The sequence below is a fragment of the Homarus americanus genome, unplaced genomic scaffold (genome assembly GCF_018991925.1).
Source record: "Homarus americanus isolate GMGI-L3 unplaced genomic scaffold, GMGI_Hamer_2.0 scaffold52806, whole genome shotgun sequence".
Taxonomy (NCBI): Eukaryota; Metazoa; Arthropoda; class Malacostraca; order Decapoda; family Nephropidae; genus Homarus; species Homarus americanus.
This window is the reverse complement of record NW_024720773.1, coordinates 1,964,830-1,986,818: the sequence shown is the minus strand read 5'-3', so window position 1 is coordinate 1,986,818 and position 21,989 is coordinate 1,964,830. Positions and strand designations below refer to the sequence as shown.

At 45.2% G+C, this 21,989-nt stretch overlaps 2 protein-coding genes across 3 annotated transcripts in view; one reads left to right on the top strand and one right to left on the bottom strand.

The window, feature by feature from the left end:
- The first annotated feature begins 731 nt into the window (after positions 1-731).
- LOC121861111 (putative proline-rich receptor-like protein kinase PERK11) lies at positions 732-17,910 on the top strand. The gene is made up of 3 exons (XM_042358674.1): positions 732-885; positions 3,952-4,231; positions 17,661-17,910. Exons 1-3 carry the CDS (start codon positions 732-734, stop codon positions 17,908-17,910), a joined length of 684 nt encoding a protein of 227 aa, XP_042214608.1.
- LOC121860893 overlaps positions 16,287-21,989 on the bottom strand; it is a 45,321-nt gene continuing 39,618 nt past the window's right edge. The window contains exons 3-4 of one of the 2 annotated variants that reach the window (XR_006087942.1): positions 17,740-19,203; positions 16,287-17,676 (exon numbers count right to left, since the gene is read on the bottom strand). Coding sequence is in view for 1 of the 2 variants with exons in the window: in XM_042358254.1 (XP_042214188.1) it covers positions 18,788-19,203 (416 nt within the window). In the remaining variant the exon portion in view is untranslated. Of the gene's footprint in view, positions 19,204-21,989 lie in introns of both variants that reach the window. The other variant, XM_042358254.1, reaches the window with a different exon arrangement.

Below are 21,989 nucleotides of genomic sequence, written 5' to 3'. Positions count from 1 at the left end.
GTCAGATCATGTGGAAGCAATCCTCATCGGCTCACAAGCTACTGACAAGGAAAAGTACGGCGCCTTGCTCTCTTCCTTGCCCACGGAAGTCGCCACGCATGTATCACGGACTATTTCAAACCCTCCAGAGAACAACAAATTCGCCACCCTGCGGGACGCCTTAAAAACGCATTACCGACGGACCCGCCCCAGTCTCCTGCAGAACATATCTTCTATCTCCCTTGGAAACTCAACTCCGGGACTTCTCTGGGAAGAGATGTGTAGGCTGAACTCCCGGCACACAGACAGACTTCCCGACTCTATCCTGCACCAGCTTCACGCACAAAAGCTACCCACACAAGTACGTACCATCCTGTCTGCAGATTACTCGACGACACCTGAACTCTACGCAACCGCGGCAGACAAAATATTTAACGAGTGCGCGGCTGCGTGCCTGGCGGCCACGGACAACCCCACGCCCACAGCAGTACTTACCTCCGAACTTGTAAGCCGGGTCAACACCCCTCAGCCAAGCAGTACCTCACAAGACGTCAGGGACCTGCTGTAAACCTTGAGCCGCAGTATGAACACCATTGAACAGTTCTGCTCCTCCATGCCTGCCTCTAGACCTGTTCCTAACCCACACACCGCGCCCTACAATCCCCGACGCGCCCTTCCTGCCCCGGAAACCGCCGCCAGCCCCCAGCACAACGAATATACCCTCTGCTGGTATCACCGGCGTTTTGGCCCCAATGCTCAACGCTGTGAGCCCCACTGCACCTACTCGGGAAACGGCAACAGCAGAGGTTGGTAGACGCCCCAGCCCCCGTCCCTTCAGGCATCTCACTACTGCACGTCACCGATCGCACCTCCGGCACGAAATTCCTAGTCGACACAGGTTCATCGGTCAGTATCATCCCTCCCTCACGACAAGACACGTCAAGGCAACCCTCTTATGACCTGTTCGCCGCCAACGGTACTCCCATCGCCTCCTACGGCGCACGCACCCTCGCCCTAGACCTCGGTTTCCCAAGACTCTACGCTGGTCATTTGTAGTTGCAGACATGTCTCAACCCATCCTTGGTTTCGACTTCCTCACCTTTCACAAGCTCGGAGTCGACCCAAGCCACCTTCGCCTCATCCATGAGCCTACAGCACGCAAGATCCAGGGTTCACATGCCAATGACACCGACACTATCACCTGTCTTTCGCCGTCCAATGAGTTCTCCCCCCTGCTTGAAGAGTTCAAGGAACTTTTCTCACCCCGAGTCTCTCCACCGCCACCACCTACGTCGGAAATTTTTCACCACATCGAGACCAAAGGACCTCCAGTCTTCTCGCGCCCCCGCCACCTGCGCCCTGAGCTCCTGAACGCAGCCAAGGCGGAATTCAACAGACTACTGCAAGACGGCATCATTCGTCCTTCAAAGAGTCCCTGGGCATTGCCTCTTCACATGGTCCTTAAGCCATCATCTGGCGATTGGAGGGTGTGTGGCGACTACAGAGCCCTGAACCTCGTTACCAAACCCGACAGGTACCCTATTCCACATGTCCAGGACTTCCACCACAAACTTCATGGCAAGACAATCTTCTCGAAGATCGACTTGGAGCGTGCCTTCCACCAGATCCCTGTAGCACCTGCAGATACCCAGAAGACAGCCATCACCACTCCATTCGGACTCTTCGAGTATACTTTCATGAGTTTTGGCCTACTCAATGCAGCACAGACTTTCTAGAGGTACATGGACCATATGCTTCGCTTGACCTCGATTTTGTCACCGTCTACATAGACGACATCCTCGTCGGATCTTCGACGCCTGCCGAGCATCATCACCACCTGCAACTCTTCCTCCAACGCCTGCAGAACAACAACATGAAAGTTCACCCTGTTAAGTGCGTCTTCGGAGCCCCATCCATTGATTTCCTCGGTCACAAAGTTTCGCATAGTGGCATCCAACCCCTACAACAGAAGATAACCGCCATCAGGGAGTTCCCCAAACCTGAAACGGCGAAGAAACTCCCGAGAATTCCTGGGTTTAGTTAACTACTACCACCGCTTCATTGACAACGCTGCCACCGTCCTAGTTCCCCTCTACGACCTTCTCAAAGGACTCCCAAAGAAGTCTCACAAGCCTCTCATGTGGACTCAAGAGGCTGTTACGGCATTCACTGCTATCAGACAGCACATCACACGCCTTACCCTCCTAGCCCACCCTGCACCTAAGCACCCGGACCACTCTCACAACAGACGCTTCTTCTACTGCAGTGGGCGCCGTCTTACAGCAGGAGATCAACGGAATTCTCACACCCGTTGCTTTCTTCTCACAACGGCTTCAACCACCACACCTCAAGTACAGCGCCTTTGATCGAGAACTCCTGGCCATATACCTGGCTGTCAAACATTTCCAGCACTTCCTCGAGGCCCGTCAGTTCACCATCTTCACTGATCACAAGCCCCTCGTCCACACCTTCGCTTCAGCTTCCCAGTCACATACACCTCGTGTCCTGCGCCACTTGGCTTACATCTCGGAGTTCTCCAGCGACGTCCAACACATTAAAGGCAGCCACAACGAGATCGCCGACGCCCTATCTCTCGTTGTATGTCCAACATTCTCCCCTCATCTCCACCCATTGATTATGGGCAACTTGCCGCGGCTCAAGAGAATGACGAAGACCTGGCAGCATACAAGACATCTCCGTCAGGCCTCACACTCCAAGAACTCCCAATCCCCGGCACGAATATCAAATTGTGGTGCGACGTATCCTGTGGGCAGCCTAGACCGTTCGTGCCTCACGTCCACCGCCGCGCTGTTTTCGACCGCATCCATGGTCTCAGCCACCCGGGTGTGCGGGCCTCCCAGCGCCTCCTCACGCAACGTGTCGTCTGGCCCGGCATCAAGACCGATACTACGAAATGGGCTGCCCAGTGCCTGGCCTGTCAGTCCTCCAAAATACATCATCACACACGGGCCCCTTTAGAAACCTTCCCTATACCCAAAGGACTTTTCCAAGTAGTGCACCTCGACATCGTGGGAGCTCTTCCATCATCCTGTGGTAGCACCTACATCTTCACCTGCATCGACCGTTTCACCAGGTGGACAGAAGCCATCCCCATGCCCAATGCTACAGCAGAGTCTACCATCCGCGCCTTCATGTCCGGCTGGGTTTCCCGCTTCGGTCCCCCCGCTACTGTCATCACTGACCAAGGAGCCCAGTTTGAGTCACAACTCTGGCACAGCCTCCTACAGTTCCTCGGCACGACTAGGCAACGCACCACCGCACACCACCCTCAAGCCAACGGCATGGTAGAGCGGTTTCACCGGCAGCTGAAGGATGCACTCAAGGCACAGCACGACCCTTACAGCTGGACGGATGCGCTACCCTTAGTGCTCCTCGGCATCCGTGTTTCATACAAGGAGGATATGGACTGTAGCCCAGCAGATCTCACCCGAGGCGAGCCCCTTCGCCTACCCGGAGATTTTTCACTCCCTCCTGACCTCCGCCAACCCACTCCTGCCGTTCGTCACGACTTACTCCAAAAACTGCGACAAGCAGTTTCTGCATTCAGAGCCACTGCTCCACGCCAGCCTCCTCGGCGTCCTGAACACATCCCTCCTGCACTACTCACTGCCGAATATGTTTTCGTCAGGCATGATGCTCACCGCAACCCACTACAAAGCCCCTACGATGGACCCTTCCAGGTTGTTTCCCGTTCAGCGAAGTTCCTGACAATTATCCGGAATGGCAGACACGACAACGTCAGCATAGACCGAGTCAAACCGGTCACCTTACCCGTTGAGCCCCCGACCCAGCAGCACCACCAACAAACGACGCCTGCACCAGTCTACCCGCAGTTGCCACCGGCAGCAACACCCCGCCCAATACATTTTTGGGCACCCTCTTTTCACCCTCAGGTGCCCCCTGCTCCTGTCCTGGACCCTGCTGCCATGGTAGAACCTGCTCCTATCACAGACCCTCCTCCTGTCGTGAACCCTGCTGCCGTCATAGAACCTGCTCCTGTTATAGAACCTGCTCATGTCATGGACCCTCCTCCTGACGTCGCCCCTGACCCATTCAACCCAGCCAGTGGCCCTGAGGAAGCTGCCCCAGCCGCTATAGAAGCACAACAACAATTGCCTGTACAACCTCCTCTAATCCAAAACCCTCTTTCTCCCCCTGATTCCCCCACAGGTTCTGTGTCATTAGATGGAGTTGTCACCCGCAGCGGCCGAGTGGTACGTACACCTACCCGGTATGTATCACGTGAGGGACGTAACCCGGCTAACATCCCAGTCGCGCCTCCCCTGCAAACGCCGTGTGTCGCTGACTGGCCAACCCCCGCAAATCTGCCAGTGTATCCCTCGTGGTCAAGGTCAGGTAACCAGCGACGCCGAACAAAGCGGGGGCCTTCCATCACGCCACGCCTACCGTGGTTATATAAGACCTCACCTGGCCTTCATCGCTCTCTTTCTACTTACCGCCACCAACAAGCAACATCTCTCAACAGCTCCATACACACGCTCCCTCAGAAAGCTCCTCGCCCTACAGGAACTCTGAGCAAGCTTCGCCCGACTTAGTATCTCTTTAACACTGTGCTGTGCAACAATATATATACGAGAAACACTGTGATTTTCTATTTCTACCTCAATCCTGAGTGTTGGATATATTTCATGTACGTACGTTGTGAGGCCAAATAAGAGACCCTGACAACCTGCCACTACAGTAAGCTACAATAGCACATAAATACTGACAAACCGCCAAAGTGAACTAAAAAAAATAAAAAGAAGAGAAGAAAAACAGAAGACATCCCTAAAGGCAACAGGGGAGGTTAAATTCAGCAGAGGGCAGCCAAGTACTGTTTTTTTTTTTTTTTTTTAGCTGTAGATCTAAACACAGTCTGCACCCCCCGTCCCCATAACAACAACAACCATGCGGGATATGATGACATGTGACAACTGCGGGGGATGACGGATATGGATGATACAGGCCTGAACAATGCAGTGTTTAGGAAGATGCTAACTGCCGTAAAGGAAGAAGGCTGTTGCTGGTGTTGTCCTGACTGCATAGTCAAGGTGAAAGAGGCAATTGCAAGTCATAAGGGAACGAGTTCCCTAGGGACGAAAATAGATGAAGCTGGAGCCCTGCTGGTTGCCAAATTAGAGCAAGTTGGGGAAGAGATCCTTGCTGAGACTGAGGAAGTAGCCGATAGAATGGAGGTGGTTGCTAAAAGGAGTAATGCTGAGGCCTTAACAGGGCCGCGGGGGGTGGCGGAGAGTACAGGTAATGCAGGATCAGAACAGGTTCTACAGCAGCTAGGGACTCTAAAGAAGTGTGTCAAAGAAATGAAAATTAATGGACCTGTAGTGGATACTCTCCCCTACAACTACAACTGCCGTTTGTCGCTGACCAGCCGATCCCTTGTCGAGTTTCCCAGCCAAGGCCTCGTGGTCTTACAGAGCGGGGTCGGCTACTAGCGACGTCTAACAAAGCGAGGTCGGCTATCAAGCCACATCTACCTCCGCTATATAAGCTCTCAACCTCGCCGTGATCTCCCTTCTTCTACCTGAGCCCCGCAACACGCAACACCTCCTCTGAGCAAGCTCCTCACCAACCAGCTCTCTCTACTCTACGCTTCTAACCACGCAGCAACTTCCCAGCACCAAACTGCACTGTACATCCAATACAATATATATATATACACAGAAAACGCACTGTGAGTTTCTTTTCTCCAACCCAACCAGAGTGCGAGACAACATCACGAAACCCCACAAATGGTGACCCCTGGAGAATCGCACACACAGGATGGAGGAGAAACGGATCACTCTCCCAGTGTTCAATCACAACATTGAAGACTGGCTTATCCACACGGAGGCAGCTCTCATCGGCTCTATAGCTTCAGACAAACAAAAGTACATCGCCCTGGTCTGTTCCCTGCCCACAGAAGTCGCCACACAAGTCTCAGAAACCATCACCAACCCTCCAGCTGATAACAAATTCGCAGCTCTACATGATGCTCTCAAGAGGCCATACCAGCGGCCTGACACCAGTCTCCTACAAGACCTATCCTGTCTCGCCCTCAGCAGCTCCACGCTTGCACGTTTGTGGGACGAGATGCGGAGACTGAACTCCCGCCACACACACATAGGCTTCCTGACACTATGCTGCGCCAGCTTCACACTTAGAAGCTCCCTGCAGAAGTTCGTCTTGTCCTCTCAGTATTGGACTATTCTACTACCTCAGCGACCTATGCAGCCACGGCGGACAGAGTATTCCACGAATATACTGCTGTGCGCCATGCGTCCGCGCACAACTCCACGGCCACACTTTCACTTTCCTCCGGTCTCGTCAACCAGATCAGCGCTCCCCAGACGACCAGCACCTCACAAGACATGTGGGACCTGCTACTGTCCCTACACCGCAGGTTGGACACCCTAGAGCAGCTCTGCTCCTCCAGGCCTGCAGCTGCTCCTGTTCCTGCCCCACGCACTGTGTCCTACCGTTCCCAACACCCGTCCTGCCTCAGATGCCGCCCCCCAGCACAGTGTATCTACCTTCTGTTGGTACCATCAATGTTTTGGTGCTAACGCTAGACGCTGTGAGGCTCCCTGCAACCACACGACGAAGCGACATCGACGGAGATTGGTAAACGCCATAACCGCCGTCACTATCAAGCAGCACATCACACACCTTACTGCTGACCTTGACCACTTCACTCCTGCTGCCCATCACGACCTACTACAAACACTACGACATGCAGTTTCTGCATTCAAGGCTACTGCCCCACACCAGCCTTCCCATCGCCCTGAACACATTCATCCTTCACCTCCTCCGCCAGTCTGCCCACCATTGCCGCTTGCAGCACCACCTCGCCCACAACATTTCTGGGTACCCTCTTTTCATCCTCAGGTACCTACTGCTCCTGACGTGGACCCTGCTCCTGATGATCCTGCAGCCGGCCCTATGGACCCAGACACCCCACCCGGCACCCCTGCGCACTGTGCACCTGCCGTGAGAGAAGCACCACATTCCTCGCCTCTACAACCTTCTCTTATCCACAACCCTCCTTCTCCCACAGATCTCGTGTCTCTAGACAGAGCCATCTCCCGTAGCGGCCGGCTAATCCACACCCCTGCCCGTTATGTCTCACATGTGGGATACAACCCTGCCGACAACAAATCTCCTGCACCGCCAGAAGGGAAGGGGGATGTATTGCAGTGGATACTCTCTCCTACAACTACAACTGCCGTTTGTCGCTGACCAACTGATCCCTTGTCGAGTTTCCCAGCCAAGGCCTCGTGGTCTTACAGAGCGGGGTCGGCTACTAGCGACGTCTAACAAAGCGAGGTCGGCTATCAAGCCATGCCTACCTCCGCTATATAAGCTCTCAACCTCGCCGTGATCTCCCTTCTTCTACCTGAGTCCCGCAACACCTCCTCTGAGCAAGCTCCTCACCAACCAGCTCTCTCTACTCTACGCTTCTAACCACGCAGCAACTTCCCAGCACCAAACTGCACTGTACATCCAATACAATATATATACAGAAAACGCATTGTGAGTTTCCTTTCTCCATTGATTTTTTTTTATTTTTGCCGCTTGCAGCAGCTACTTTATTGTGCACCCCACACTCATCCTGTGAGCGGTAGCGCAAAAGGATTACAGAGTAGGGTTTACAAAGGGTCATAATAATTAACCCCCGTTGTCAGGATATTATGGCACTGAATGTTACACAGTATTTCATTTACATTATTTGTTTAGTTCTATACATAAAGGGCAACTTATTCACAAATGCGTGAGTACAGGCGTGTGAGGCAGTATGTCTGGCCTCACACTTTGTTATTCACATTTACGTGAGAGGTATTCAAGCACATTGCGTATTTGGTTCTGTACATGAGAATTGATATAGTTACTAAGTGCAAAAAAGTGGATACAATCTTAATACAGTATGTCGGCTATCTTGCCATTAGAGATGAAGTGTTGTGCCATTTCACACACAGTGCGCTTGGACCTGTCCCTAAAAGGTTCTAACTTCACACAGTCGAGGACGTAGTGTTCAAGTGTGTGGCCATATGTATGGCCACACACGTTACATTTAGTTTTGTTTACATCTGCTTGAGGAACATACTGCCAAAGGTACTTATATCCTAACCTTAATCTAGCGGTTACAACATCTTGTAATCTAGTGATCTTGTTACTTGCTCCATATACATGTTTCACTTGATACATCTCATCATGGTAACCTATGGATCGACTAGTGCCTGTTTGCACTTGTCTACTTGCGTCAAACTCATCAATAAGTTCTTTCCTAATTACAGTTTTAAGGGTTCTTTTTGACAGACCCAAATTGTATTCAACGGTGTCTTTGTTAGACGCGAGTTTGGCGAGGGCATCAACTCTGTCATGTTTTATGAGGCCTATGTGAGAGGGGATCCACAACAGTTTGACCTTGACACCCCGGTCAACAAGGCACGCATATTTGTGTCTGGCTTCAGAGACAAGAGCGTGACAACCTGAGTCGAGGGTACCAAGGGCAAGTAGTGAGGATAGAGAGTCAGTGATGATGAGACTGTCAGTAACAGTGGTTTCAATGAATTTAATAGCTGTGAGTATGGCAACTAATTCAGTTTGTAGAGTGGATGCCCAGTTGTTAATTCTAACTCCTTTCTCAATTATATTACCGTCAGGTTGAGTCACAACAATAGCACTTCCAGCCCTCCCACAGGCGGTGTTTAGAGATCCATCAGTGTAGATGGTCTGTGTGATATTATCATCAGTCTGTAGAGTGTGTATGTGTTCAAGAGCTCTCAATTTGGCAGTGTGTTGGAGATAAATGCTTTGTATAACGAAAACCCACAGACCTACTGTTAGGGGAGAGGAGGAACAACGGGAACGTTTCCAGTGCAGGAACTATGTAATAGTTTTGGGAGTCCCTGAGAGCCTGGTGGAGGGAACTGAGAGTAAGGTAACACACGATAAGATGCAATTTAAGAATATTTATACAGAGGTTCTGAAGATGCCATCAACCCCACAAGATGTGAGGAGGCTGGGACAAAAGCAGGAGGATAAGCCTCGCCCCCTCAGGATCACACTAGTGAGTGAGGAGATATGGGAGGTTATTCGGCAAGCAAAAGACTTAGCAAGGAGCGAGGCATCTCGGAGTGTATTCATTCACCCAGATCGCACGGTAATGCAGAGGGAACAGCACAAGAAGCTCCTGCAGGACTTAAAGCAGGAGGAGTCAAGGAGGAACACGGACAGGTGTACATGGGTTATATTCAGGGGGAGGATAGTGGTACCAAGTGTGCCGACACAGGGCCAGGGGGCAGCGGCGCACCCTCCACCTGGGAGGTGGCATCAGCTCTGCCTACCAGACAGGAGGAGGCGAGCGCCGTGTAAACAATGACATTTCTAACCACACCCTGCAAAATACAGTGTACTTAACAAATGCTGCAGCTTCTGAGAATGCGGGGCGGGGAGGGGGGGGTGGTTGTTACTAAGAGCAGAGACGTTACCGAGAACAAATTCTGGCTTGAATGTCATGTACACTAATACTGACACGTTCCTTAATAAAACAGAGGAGTTTGAAACACTACTGAAGGTACACCAACCAAATATTGTGGGAGTTGTAGAACTGCTGTACAAGAACAGGAGAATCAACCCAGAGGAATGTGAATTCAGTATTGCTGGATATGACTTATTTACGAACCTTTCTCAAGAAACTTGCAAGAGGGGTGTAGTTATCTATGGTAGGCGAGACCTAAGGGCCAGACAGGCGAGAGTTCAGGGAAAGGATGTTTTTGAAAAGTCCAAGTGGTGTAAAATTAAATTAAAGGGAGGTGACTTACTTATCGTTGGGTGTATCTACAGATCCCCAAACTGTGGCCCACTAAATCTAAGGAACTTAAGAGCCTTAATAGACAATGCGGCGATGCCCAACCCTAGCCACCTCCTTACCATGGGGGAAATTTAACTATGGTAACATCGACTGGAGAAACGAGTTCACCCCAAATGACTTGAATAACCCTGCTACTCTTTTTGTAGAAACTGAGAGATAATTTTCTGTTCCATCACATTACAGAGGGGAGCAAACACCCAAGCCACTAGACCTCATCATAACAAAGGAGGAGGGTTTGGTGGCCAAACTGGAACACCTTGCCCCAGTTGGCACCAGTCACTATATAGTGTTGTCATTCAGATTTAACTGTTACCTGGTTCAAGATAAGGCCAGGCCAAGGCGCAAATATTACAAGGGAAATTACAACGGGATGAGGGAAGAGATAAGGGGTATCAACTGGACTGACTCATTAAAACACAAGAACGCAGACACTACGCTTAATATCATAACTAGTATAGTGACCCATTTGATCGATAAATATATACCCAAGACCAAACCCAGTGCCTCTAGGAATACAAAGCGATCCCTACACATGAACCATGCGGCGGTCGACAAAGTTAAGAAGAAAACCCAGAAATTCAAGATGTGGGTTAGGTTAAATGGTGAGCAGGACAGGAGGATGTATGTAAGAGCCAGAAACCAAGCAAAGGCAGAGTGAAGAAGGGCTGAAAAGGAGTTCCAGAGGCTGGTTGCAAGCGAGGGCAAGTCAAACCCAAAGGCGTTTTACCGCTATGCAAAGTCGAAATTAAAAACGCGAGTAGAAGTATCAGACCTGAGGCTTGTAGATGGTAGTTACGCAGATTCTGACCAGGATAAAGCTGAGGTATTGAACAGCTTCTTTTCCTAAGTGCTCACAAGAGAGGATGCGATTAACCTTTCTGCGTTTGAGGACAGACAGTTAGACACAGCACTGACCCACATTGTGTTCACAGAAGAGGGAATTAGAAGTAAACTGCCAAAGATAAAGGTCGATAAGAGTAATGGCCCTGACATGGTGTATCCTAGAGTGCTAGGAGAGTTGTGCAATGAGCTTGCCGAGCCCCTGAAGATCCTGTTTTGTAAATGCCTGAACAAAAGGTCCACTACAGTGGACCAGCCTGCCACACACGCCACCTCTCTACTGACATAGTATGGACGTATCGTAGCCGGATGGACCAATACGTAAACTTTACCTAAATGACCCTACTGACATTAGTTCCGCGATCTTACCTATATACAAACATACTACAATCAATATCACATGAGAGGAAACTGTTGCATTAATAAATACACAAAGTGATAATGTCATAAAAATAATTTAATAAGAGGGGTCAGATGGTGTTGGCAAAGCTGCCTGAGCCACCCACACACACACACACACCATCTGAACCAACGTATTTTATACCCAGAACAGAAACTTATGGCGGACACTCGTAACAGTATTACCAACTTTATGGTGAATACTGTGTCCAGTACTGTATGTACAAGAATTATACATATTATACTGCAGGTTAGTGATTCAAGTGTTTATTTTTGCCACCGCCACCTGGGTAGCTCCAGACTATATATTTCATGTTAATCCTAATTTACATAAATTAGTCTGCAATGGTTTGCCAATCCGGATAAAGAAGAAATCCGAACAAAAAGAGTCTGGATTAAGAGGGTTTTACTTTAGAGCATTTTTATCAATGATGTGGTTTATCCATCTCACTGCTGTACAACACAACATACATAAGAACTTAGTAGGGTTAAATTATACTTGTTACAATATTTTGGGGTCCTTTAATATAAGACCAAATTTAATATGATGGGCAAAGTTTTGAATCCAAGATCAATGTATGGACAACCCACCGCTACAGGTGTGGCGGCGGTGATACTGAGCCCAGTAGAGGTTCAAAAGATATATTTGTGTCTTGTGAATCTACAGTATCATATTAAGAGGACTTGAGAGACAGTAGCCATCTTTTCTTATACATAAATATATAAAGGTGAATCAAGAAGAAAAAATGCAACACAACGTATAATATTTCCCCAGTCCCTAAGTCCAAAACTAATGCAGTCTCAAAATTTCAATTACTGTACAGGTATCATTCATTTAGTGTTAATTCCCTTAATGTTAATTAGGTTTAGCAATAACAAATTCAGTTTAGTGACAGTTTGACTCACTGGGAAGGGAAAACTGGGGATGAGGTGGTGTGTGAGATGGCATGTGTTACATTTAATGAAGTAATATTTGTGGAAATATTATTACAATACTGTAATGTGGCTTAGAAATAAATATTGTATAAAACTTCAATACAAGAACAAAGTAGGGCATTGGTGTGTGTGTGTGTGTGTGTGTGTGTGTGTGTGTGTGTGTGTGTGTGTGTGTGTTGATACTATGGGCAAGTTTCTTTATGCCATTTGCCTCTGTCTACCCAGCAGTAATTGGGGACCTGGATGTTAATCGATTTGCGGATCGTATTCCGGGGTAATGGTTAGCCAGTGCAGTTGGCGAGTTGTCCGGTCTTGGACTATTCCTTGACACTGTGTCATGCAGCTCGTTAATTTAGGGTGTGGTTGTTGTGTTGGCGACAGCTTCTACTTTACATCTTAACAAATTCATGCATAGGAGGTCCTTGGGCCGCCATCCTCAATTTCGAGGGGCTTCCATTATTATTATTATTATTATGTGTGTAAATGAATGTAACTGTGTTGTTGATGCCACCAAGCACTCCTCCCCTGATGAGATGTCAGAGTACACACACACACACACACACACACATATATCACTGGTTGACTGCCTGGCTGAACTGTGTCACGTCACCCCATAAAATATGTGCTATTGTATTTTATGTTATGCTATGTAACAGTTTTATTCACTAAAATGTTTAACTCTGAACCACATCGTTTATATAGAAGTTTGGTGTTTATGAATTAATCATTAACTTTGAAACTGTTCATAACTGTGTGTACTATTATCATTATGGAGTACAGAACAGAACAGAACAGTACAGTACAGTACAGTACAGTACAGTGCAGTACAGTACAGTACAAAACAGTACAGAACAGTACAGTACAGAACAGTACAGTACAGAACAGTACAGTACAGAACAGAACAGTGCAGTACAGTACAAAACAGTACAGAACAGTACAGTACAGTACAGTACAGTACAGAACAGAACAGTACAGTGCAGTGCAGTGCAGTGCAGTGCAGTGCAGTGCAGTGCAGTACATAACAGAACAGTACAGTATAGTGCAGTGCAGAACAGTACAGAACAGTACAGTACAGAACAGTACAGTACAGTACATTGCAGTACAGTACAGTACAGAACAGTCCAGTACAGTACAGAACAGTACAGTACATTGCAGTACAGTACAGTACAGAACAGTACAGTACAGTACAGTACAGTACAGTACAGTACAATACAGTACTGTTCTCAGAGTTAACCGCCCTGCTGTTTGAACATGTCGGTGCTTCACTGTTATCCCTCATGTGGTGATAACCTCACTTAACATCAGGTTTAACAGGAACACATCCAAATTGTTAAACAAGGGTTACCTATATGACCACACAAAATTTTTAGGCACGTAATTAGTGATAAAATTGCCTTTACAATCCTTTATAAGCTACCCCAAGTTTAACAAGATATGAAAGGATTTTATATACCTTATCTTACAGCATATAAGACACACAGCAGGGAGTATTTAGGAAAAAACTTTGTGTGTATTTTCCTCCTATAGCCATAGTTTTCTTAAAATAATATATACAGTACCAGTAAATGTGAGGAATAAATAAAAATAAGAATAAATAAAAGCCAAATGAAAGTTTAACACTGTCACCATTTACATACACTCCCTGCTTCACCATAATAACGGAGACCAACAAGAACGCGACCTCCGCCAATCCCCAAGCAAAACCCACCCCCCCCCCACTGAGTCAGCTATCTTGTGTGCAAAGAAATGTATATTCCCTTTATGTGTTTGCCATTAGAACAATTATTTCTTTTACCTTTTTTTCACAATGTGTTAATGTAGGATGGTGTGTGCATGTAACTGAGTAAAAATAAATGAAGGAAGCTAAGTGTATATACAGTGATCCCTCGGTTAACGAGCGCCTCGGTTAACGAGCGCCTCGGTTAACGAGTTACCTCCCATAAGATTCTTAACATCGGTTGACGAGCAATCCCTCGGTTAACGAGTTTCTTACGAGCCAACCTCAACATGTTTTCGCTTGCACTTGGCGGTCAACCAGCTGTAGTATTAGTCCACCAATACAGTAATCGGTTCTAGGGCTTAAATTCCTTACTATTTTAGTAAATATTAAGAAGTTTATACTATTCAATAATTTTAAGTTTAATATTAATTTTTTTTTTGTCATTTTAACAATTATTGAACATAATTGAAGGTAAAGTCACTAGTTTTATGCGCGCCATCCAGCCTTTTAACACACCAAACAAGCGTTAGTCTCTCTCTGTTTTCAGTGGAAGTAACATCTTACTTGAGACTCTCTTCAACTTAACGCTTTTTTTCTGTGTTTCCAAGCAAATTATTGGTCATTTTGAAATTTATTTTACATATTGACAATATATAGTGCAGTGCAGTGTTATTTTAAAGAAAATATTCTTTATTTACAGCTAGTTTAACTTTAAAAATCACGTGTTGACATTGTTTGAATCCAGCATGGGGCCTAAGAGATCAAGAAAAGCGATTTCAATCCAAACCAAGCAGGAAATTATAAAAAAACATGAACAAGGCATTAGAACAAATGCGCTATGCAAAGAATATGGCATGTCGACATCAACTGTGTCGACAATTCTTGCACAGAAAGACAAATTTAAAGAAGTGAAAGTGAGAGACAAATCTACCAGAGTGTTTAAAAGTAGATCCCTAATTGCAGAAACTGAGAGGTTACTTATCATCTGGATTAGGGAAAAACAGATGAAAGGTGATTCAGTTTCTACTGAATTCATTTGTGAAAGAGCCAGGGAGATTTACGAACATTTAAAGACAGATCAACCTGGTTCTTCAGGCACAGAATTTGAAGATTTTCGGGCCAGCAAAGGCTGGTTCGAAAAATTTAAGAAAAGAAGCGACATTTTCATTGTTGTTAGGCATGGTGAAGCTGCTAGTGTTGATAAGGAAGGGGCAGCAAAGTCTTTAGATGAATTTAAAGAACTGATGGAAGAAGAAAATTATCTTCCACAGCAAGTGTTTAATGTGGACAAAACTGGGCTGTTCTGGAAAAAGATGCCCAAAAGAACATTCATCACCAGAGATGAAGCCTCTTTACCTGGGCATAAACCCATGAAAGACCGTCTCACTCTATTGCTTGGTGCCAATGCTTCAGGGCATTTCCGACTGAAGTCTATGCTTGTCTACCACTCTGAAAACCCCAGGGTGTTCAAGCAACAAAAAGTGGTAAGAACAAAGCTTGGAGTTTATTGGAAGTCCAACCGTAAGGTATGAGTGACAAGACAGCTCTTTAATGAATGGGCTGTTGATGTGTTTTGCCCTTCTGTCAAGAGATACCTAACCACCAATAAACTCCCTTTAAAGGCTCTTCTCATGGATAATGCTCCTGGTCATGACCTTGAACTTACCAGAACTTTGGAGTATCAATTTGACTTTGTGAAAGTGTTGTTTTTGCCTCCCAACACTACATCACTCATACAGCCAATGGACCAGAATGTGATCAGCAACTTCAAGAAGTTGTACATGAAGAAAATGTTTAGGAGGTGTCATCAGGCAACTTCCAATGATCCTGAACTAACACTGAAACAGTTCTGGAAGACACAATTCAACATCCTGGAGGCTGTAAAATTGATTGTGTCATCATGGCAAGAAGTCTCCACTAGATCCCTCACTTCTTCATGGAAAGCACTGTGGCCATCAGTAGTCCATGATTTTGAGGGATTTCAGGATGACACAGAAATGGACCAGGAGATTGTGTCCATTGGTCAGTCATTGGGCCTTGAAGTGGAAGAGGAGGATGTCGAAGAGCTTGTGATGTCTCATGAGGAGGAACTTACTCCTGATGACTTGAAGCAACTGGATGAGATGTTAAGAGGCTGACAATGGTGAGGAGGAAATTGAAATTGATGACCATATGTCAACTAAAGAGTTGAAAGATGTGATTTACCACTGGGAGAAGTTCAGGGAACTGGCTTCAAAGCACCCAGAAGTGGAAAAAACTGAACTAACTTTGTGTCATGTTGAGGACTTAATGGTCTCCTTCTTTAAACAGAAGTTAATGGTGAGGACGAGAGATGCCCCACAGACCACAATTGACACTTTCTTCAATAAAAGGCAGAGGGAACAAGATGCTATCCCTCAGCCTTCCACTTCAAGAAGGAGAGAGGATGTTCATGGTGGAGAATCTGTCAGTCCAGAGGTTCCTGACATTTTCATGGAAGGTGACTCACCTTCCAAGAAACAGTAAAATGCTTCTCCTCCACCTCCACTTCCTTCTCTTCTCCCTTCTCCTCCTCCACCCCCCACTTCAAATTCACATCAGCATCATCATCCAGGAGCCTTCTACATACACACCTCAAGGTAAGTGTCAATTTCTAACATTTTTATTGAATTTGGGCAATTTTCGGTGAGCTGTAACCAATTACCCAAAAACCCATTGAAACAATGGTTTCGGTTAGCGAGTAACCTGCTGGAATGGATTGTGCTCGTCAACCGAGGGACCACTGTACCCAAAAATAAGAGTCGAAAAACAACCATACCACCTCACAGCTTGGCCCAGTAGCCTGGTGGTTACAGTGATGAGTCTAACGTGGCTACAATGCTGCCAGCGATGTTAACAGATGCAAATGTGAAAAGAATGTTATCTGTAAATCTTCATTTGTATCAGGTATTTGTAGATTTAAAAATAAATGTTGCAGGCATGACATTAATAGATTGTAATGCTTGTAAGAGTTCAGAAATGGTTACTGCTTAGCTTTGAAGAGTTGGGAGTCTGCCGTACGGATGTTAATCGTCTCACGTTACCATCATCAGTACTGTACAGTAGTTATAAATCCAGTTTTTATATTTACAATAAATATTATTTTAAATTAATAAAAAATAATTAAATAAGCAATGACATATTTTTATTCTAGAGTTGGGTTAGGTAGAATTTAGCCTACTGGAGACAGCAACTGGGAGGATTCATTAGCTTATAGGAGAACACAACTTTACCTATAGGACACAGGCTGATTTTTTTTAGCTATTTTTCAGACAAAAATGTGCATCTTATATGCCATAAAATACAGATTACAAATTCCCAAAGTTAAAATCTGTTGACAATCTGTGGAGGAAGGAAAGAATTACCTGTACAGTAATTGCCATGATTCATAAAACCAAGTCTTTAATAAGAGACATAACCACTTACTTATAAACTATCACACTCTCCATTTGGCAGTTCCCTTCAATAGTGCATTTACAGGGGCCTGTCAGGTTTTGTGTAGTGTGGAAGCCCTGTGTTTGTATTTATTTGACAAAAGGAACTAGCAATAGTAAACCTACTATGGAATCAATGTAAAACAATATTAAAACAAATATCTCAATGTAATTATTCATGGAATGTTTATATGACTAGCCCCTGTAAACTGACTAGTGAAGGGGACCGTACCTAGTAAAAATAATATGTGATCTTTAATGTCATAATTTTCTCAGACAACAAATTTTAATGCCTGGGTGAAGTCTAACACTATACTGTACTGTACCATACTGTACTGTGCTGTACTGTAACATACTGTACTGTGCTGTACTGTAACATACTGTACTGTACTAGATACTTTTATAAAGTTTCACTCATTAACAGATTATTGTTGATCATCAGGTCCAGCCAGGAGGACCTTGGGTCCAGCCAGGAAGACCTCGGGTCCAGCCAGGAAGACCTCGGGTCCAGCCAGGAGGACCTCGGGTCCAGCCAGGAAGACCTCGGGTCCAGCCAGGAGGACCTCGGGTCCAGCCAGGAGGACCTCGGGTCCAGCCAGGAGGACCTCGGGTCCAGCCAGGAGGACCTCGGGTCCAGCCAGGAGGACCTCGGGTCCAGCCAGGAGGACCTCAGGGGAGAGGCTGTGTTATAACATTTGTGCTTTAAGTGTTTACTGGGCCTCTTGCATAATACTGATTGTTATACAGCCATCACTTTATACAATGTCAAAACATCGTGGACACGTAGAGTACCAGTATATACTGTACTCTGCCACCACTGCTTATCTGTGAGGTAGCTAGTTAATATTTGGATAATAATTATTTAACATTGTCAATCACATAACAGTTTAACTTCCTATGTTTTCAAAGTTCAGATCAACTTCACCAACTTTCAGCAATACAGTAACTCTCCATATATTCATTTCTGACATCTTCAAAGTTAAGACCAACCCCAACCCCAGAGATGTACAGTACAATATTTCTGATGATTTAGGCTACAATTTTAACAAAATAATTTGTCTTTGAACAAATTATTACGTAGATCAGTTGCCTCTGTAAGCTGACAGAAGCACCATCACAAAACAGCGCCTTAAGACGTACTCTACTGTACTGTACATACATTCTTCAAATGGTGGTTCTCCTATTTTCCACATAGCTACAGTGGCACCACTTTTAATTAGCCACACATTACATTGTATTTAAAGCCATACTAACTATTTAATAAATGTTTCTGTCTTCTATGTATTTCTTGTACATTTTTCTTTATCTTTCCACATTATCAATACAGTAATTCATCTTTTGTGCATCCTTTTTGTCATTTAAGTAATTTGCATATGAGATACATTGTTAAAGTCTTCACCATCATGTAAAAATATGGAAGAAAGTTCTACGTACACCTCCCTGCTAAATAAGTACTACACATACACACACACACAGGGAAATACTTTTAATACCAAGAGTTCTTTTTTACCCATATTAAATAGAATGTTAAAACTAATAAGTAGAGTAAAGTAATATTACAAGAACTCCTCATCTTTCATCGCCACGACTATCCTGACTGGCGCTCGAGATAAAATTAATGTTTCTGGGTAATAAATCTGAATTAATAGTTTTCCTCTTCCCCTCTTTATTACACGATTTGGGTTGCTCCGAATTCATTATCCGCGCACCATTAAAATTTTGGAGCTGTAGACCCGTTTCATTCCATATAATCACTTTATCACTTCCTACATCGACCTTTTTCTCATTCTTGTGGTAAAGTTCATAACCTTGTATGGAACTCTTTCCATTTTTGACTGGCTGAGTATTCTTGGACTTAGTGCTGGCATGAATATACAGCCTCTTGTAAGTGTTTTTCTCCTTCTCTTCCACGAGTCGTTTTCGTTTCCCATCTTCACTACGACTTTTATCTTGTCTCTCCTTTGCACGATTGGCAGCCAATGCTCCTGTCATTATAAGATAAGAAAAAATATAAGTTTTGTAATGATATTGTCTTTAAAAATAAATAAAATTTCAAAAGCTGGAGGAATGTCAGTAGACATTCCCTTGATTCAAAGTTGTACAGTAAACTATTGGACAGCCTTATGTGTAGGAGTGGTGAGCAGTGTGACTGTAAGAGGTGAAACAGCAGAGCGTCATTTCAGGTAAGGGAATAGCCACCTGTAAGTCGAGTGTTGTCACCTAATTAAGACATCTGTGACCTGTTATTAGTGGTGCAGTCTCCCGCTACCTTAGCCTATGGCCTGTGTCAGGACCTGACAGTTACTGGTACATTAAATGCATTAAGCTGCAGCCAGGTGTTGCTGCCCATCTCCCACACCATAATAAGGACTTATTTCTGGGATCGAAGAAAATATAAAATCTCTAAAATTGCCGGACAAAATTACTGTGGAGGGGGGGGGTGTCAGTTGAATAGGGTTATTTAATAAGAACATTTGCACGAATATAGTTTCCTTGACACTCATATCAATATGATACTAAATGACCACAATGACTCAAGTTACATCTTCCATGCTAGTGGTCGACCTTCAGGCCCAATCCCACTCCCTATGTTTTAACTTAACATTGTTCTCATTGAGTCAAAATAAGTTGTTTGCTCATTTATCTGGTGTATATCACCATAAAGCTGCTAAATTTTTATCACAGAGATCAGTACTTGTAGGATATATGGTGACTGGATCTACAGACTTTATTACAGTAGTATAAGTGTTGTGCTGGCTGGACATACAGTACAGTCCCAGACCAAAGTTTGATACAGTCAAGGCGGAGGGTGTAAAGTCCGCCCCCGCCCTAACTGGACGGCAGGCCCGCTGTCCAGTCATCGCTCCCACCACACAAACAACCCTCACAGTTCAACAATCGAGCTCTGATACTTCCATATCTCAATAATGGCTGGGAAAGGATGTCATTGTTTTGCTGAATAAATGCACAAAACAATTTACCCAATCAAGTTTTACATTATTTAACATAATAGGTTACATCATTATTAGATAATTATGACAGAGTGGAGCGTGTGTGTCTTGGTGGCTGGAGTTAATAACGATAATATCAGAAAACTTCAAGCTATATTGTCCCTCAGAATGGTTGTGAGTATAACAAGCATGAATGTGAGGAATAATATGGTTCATAAGAGAATGTTTTATCACCCTCTGTGATAATGGTCTTATCATAGAGTCTACTGTATGTAACCTTGGCTTGATCCTTACAAAGGATGGCATGATGGGAGCATGACTGACATATGAGTGACACAATTAATATAAAAGGGTGTCAAAACTACAGTGCGTTTTTTCCCTACTGAGAAGAGATGCCCCGCCCCCTCCTCAAGAGTTACAGCTGATTGGTTGTTGCAAATCTGTCTGATTTCGTCCTGAAGTAATGATGTATTTCTAAATGAGTTTATGTATAGCTGTTGGGATGACCGTTTTTGACGAGAAAGATATATTGCTAAATTATATAAAGATACATACATTCATTATTTCAAACATGAGCAGGTAGGAAGTTTATCAGAAATCTCATACATGAATTAACTGTTGAACTCTGGTATAAAATTCGCGCTTTCGGAGGACGCATTTAATATATACTATACAGTCAACCCTCACTTTACGCGGTTAATTCAACCCACAGGATACCGCGGAAAGTGAGAAACGCGTAAAGTGAACAACATAACATATGGGATTAATTGAAATAGAGACCGGGCCGACCCCCAAACTCCACTTTTTCAGACACAATACCTACGTTGTAGTAAAAATAACTTTCTTAATTTTATGATGGTATGCACACACAATTAATAATTAAGAGAAATATCAATAATATTAGGTTTTTTAACACTTACATTAGTAGAAAAGATGGCTGGGCACACGGGGATGGGGGGTTGGTTCTGAGGCAGAGGGCAGATTATTGGCCCTCACCTGTATCACTTGTATCACTATCCACCACAGAGGCTTGCAGGGCCTCTTTGTCAAACCCCTCAAAGTCCATATAAGTCCATATCCTCACTATAATTATCACTATCACTGACTTGGGCCGGCTGTGGTGGGTGGCGGGTGAAGAACTCGGTAATGTTTTGATGACTGGGCGACCTTGTGCGCACCCTGCTCGCGCCGCTTACACAACATGGCGGATGGCGGGAGGTTTGGATCCAAAAATGGCGCGGCTCGCCAGCCGCTCTCCGCATAAAGGGGTACACGCACCGCGGGATGTGAGCATTCCGGTTTCGGCAGGGTACCGCGTAAGCGTGGAAACGCGGAATGTGGGACCGCGTAAAGCGAGGGTTGACTGTACAAGTAATATCTCCGTTAGCCGAAATCTCTCAAACCCGGAGCTCTCCAATAGCTGGAATTGAAATTTTCTCGGAAAATCGTACCCAAAGACAAAATTTTCCGAAAAATTACGGCTTTGGGAACGATTTTCCAGAAAATCCTGAGAAATTATTCCCAATATCCGGAAAATTCCGTAGGTGGGTGTGTTTTTTTCCGGATTTGAGATACGAAAATCATGCCCATTCTCCAGAAATTCCGAGAAAAATTTTCCGTTACCTAGAAAATTCCGGGGATAAGGGATATTTTTCTGGGTTTGAGAGATGATGTACTGGATTATTTCTGAAACTTCTGAAAACATTTTAACTTTACCCGGAAAATTCCGGGGATGAAGGGATTTTTTCCGGCTTTGAGAGTCGTCTCATTACCGGAAATCTCTCGTTCTCGGAAGTTCTCTGCACCAATTGTTCCGGCTA

Coding starts and splice junctions, on each gene's coding strand:
- LOC121861111 (XM_042358674.1), top strand. CDS start 732: ATGCTCAACGCTGTGAGCCCCACTGCACCTACTCGGGAAACGGCAACA. Junction 886..3,951: donor TAGTCGACACAGGTTCATCG/GTCAGTATCATC, acceptor CTCCTATCACAG/ACCCTCCTCCTGTCGTGAAC. Junction 4,232..17,660: donor GTGGTACGTACACCTACCCG/GTATGTATCACG, acceptor GTTGATCATCAG/GTCCAGCCAGGAGGACCTTG.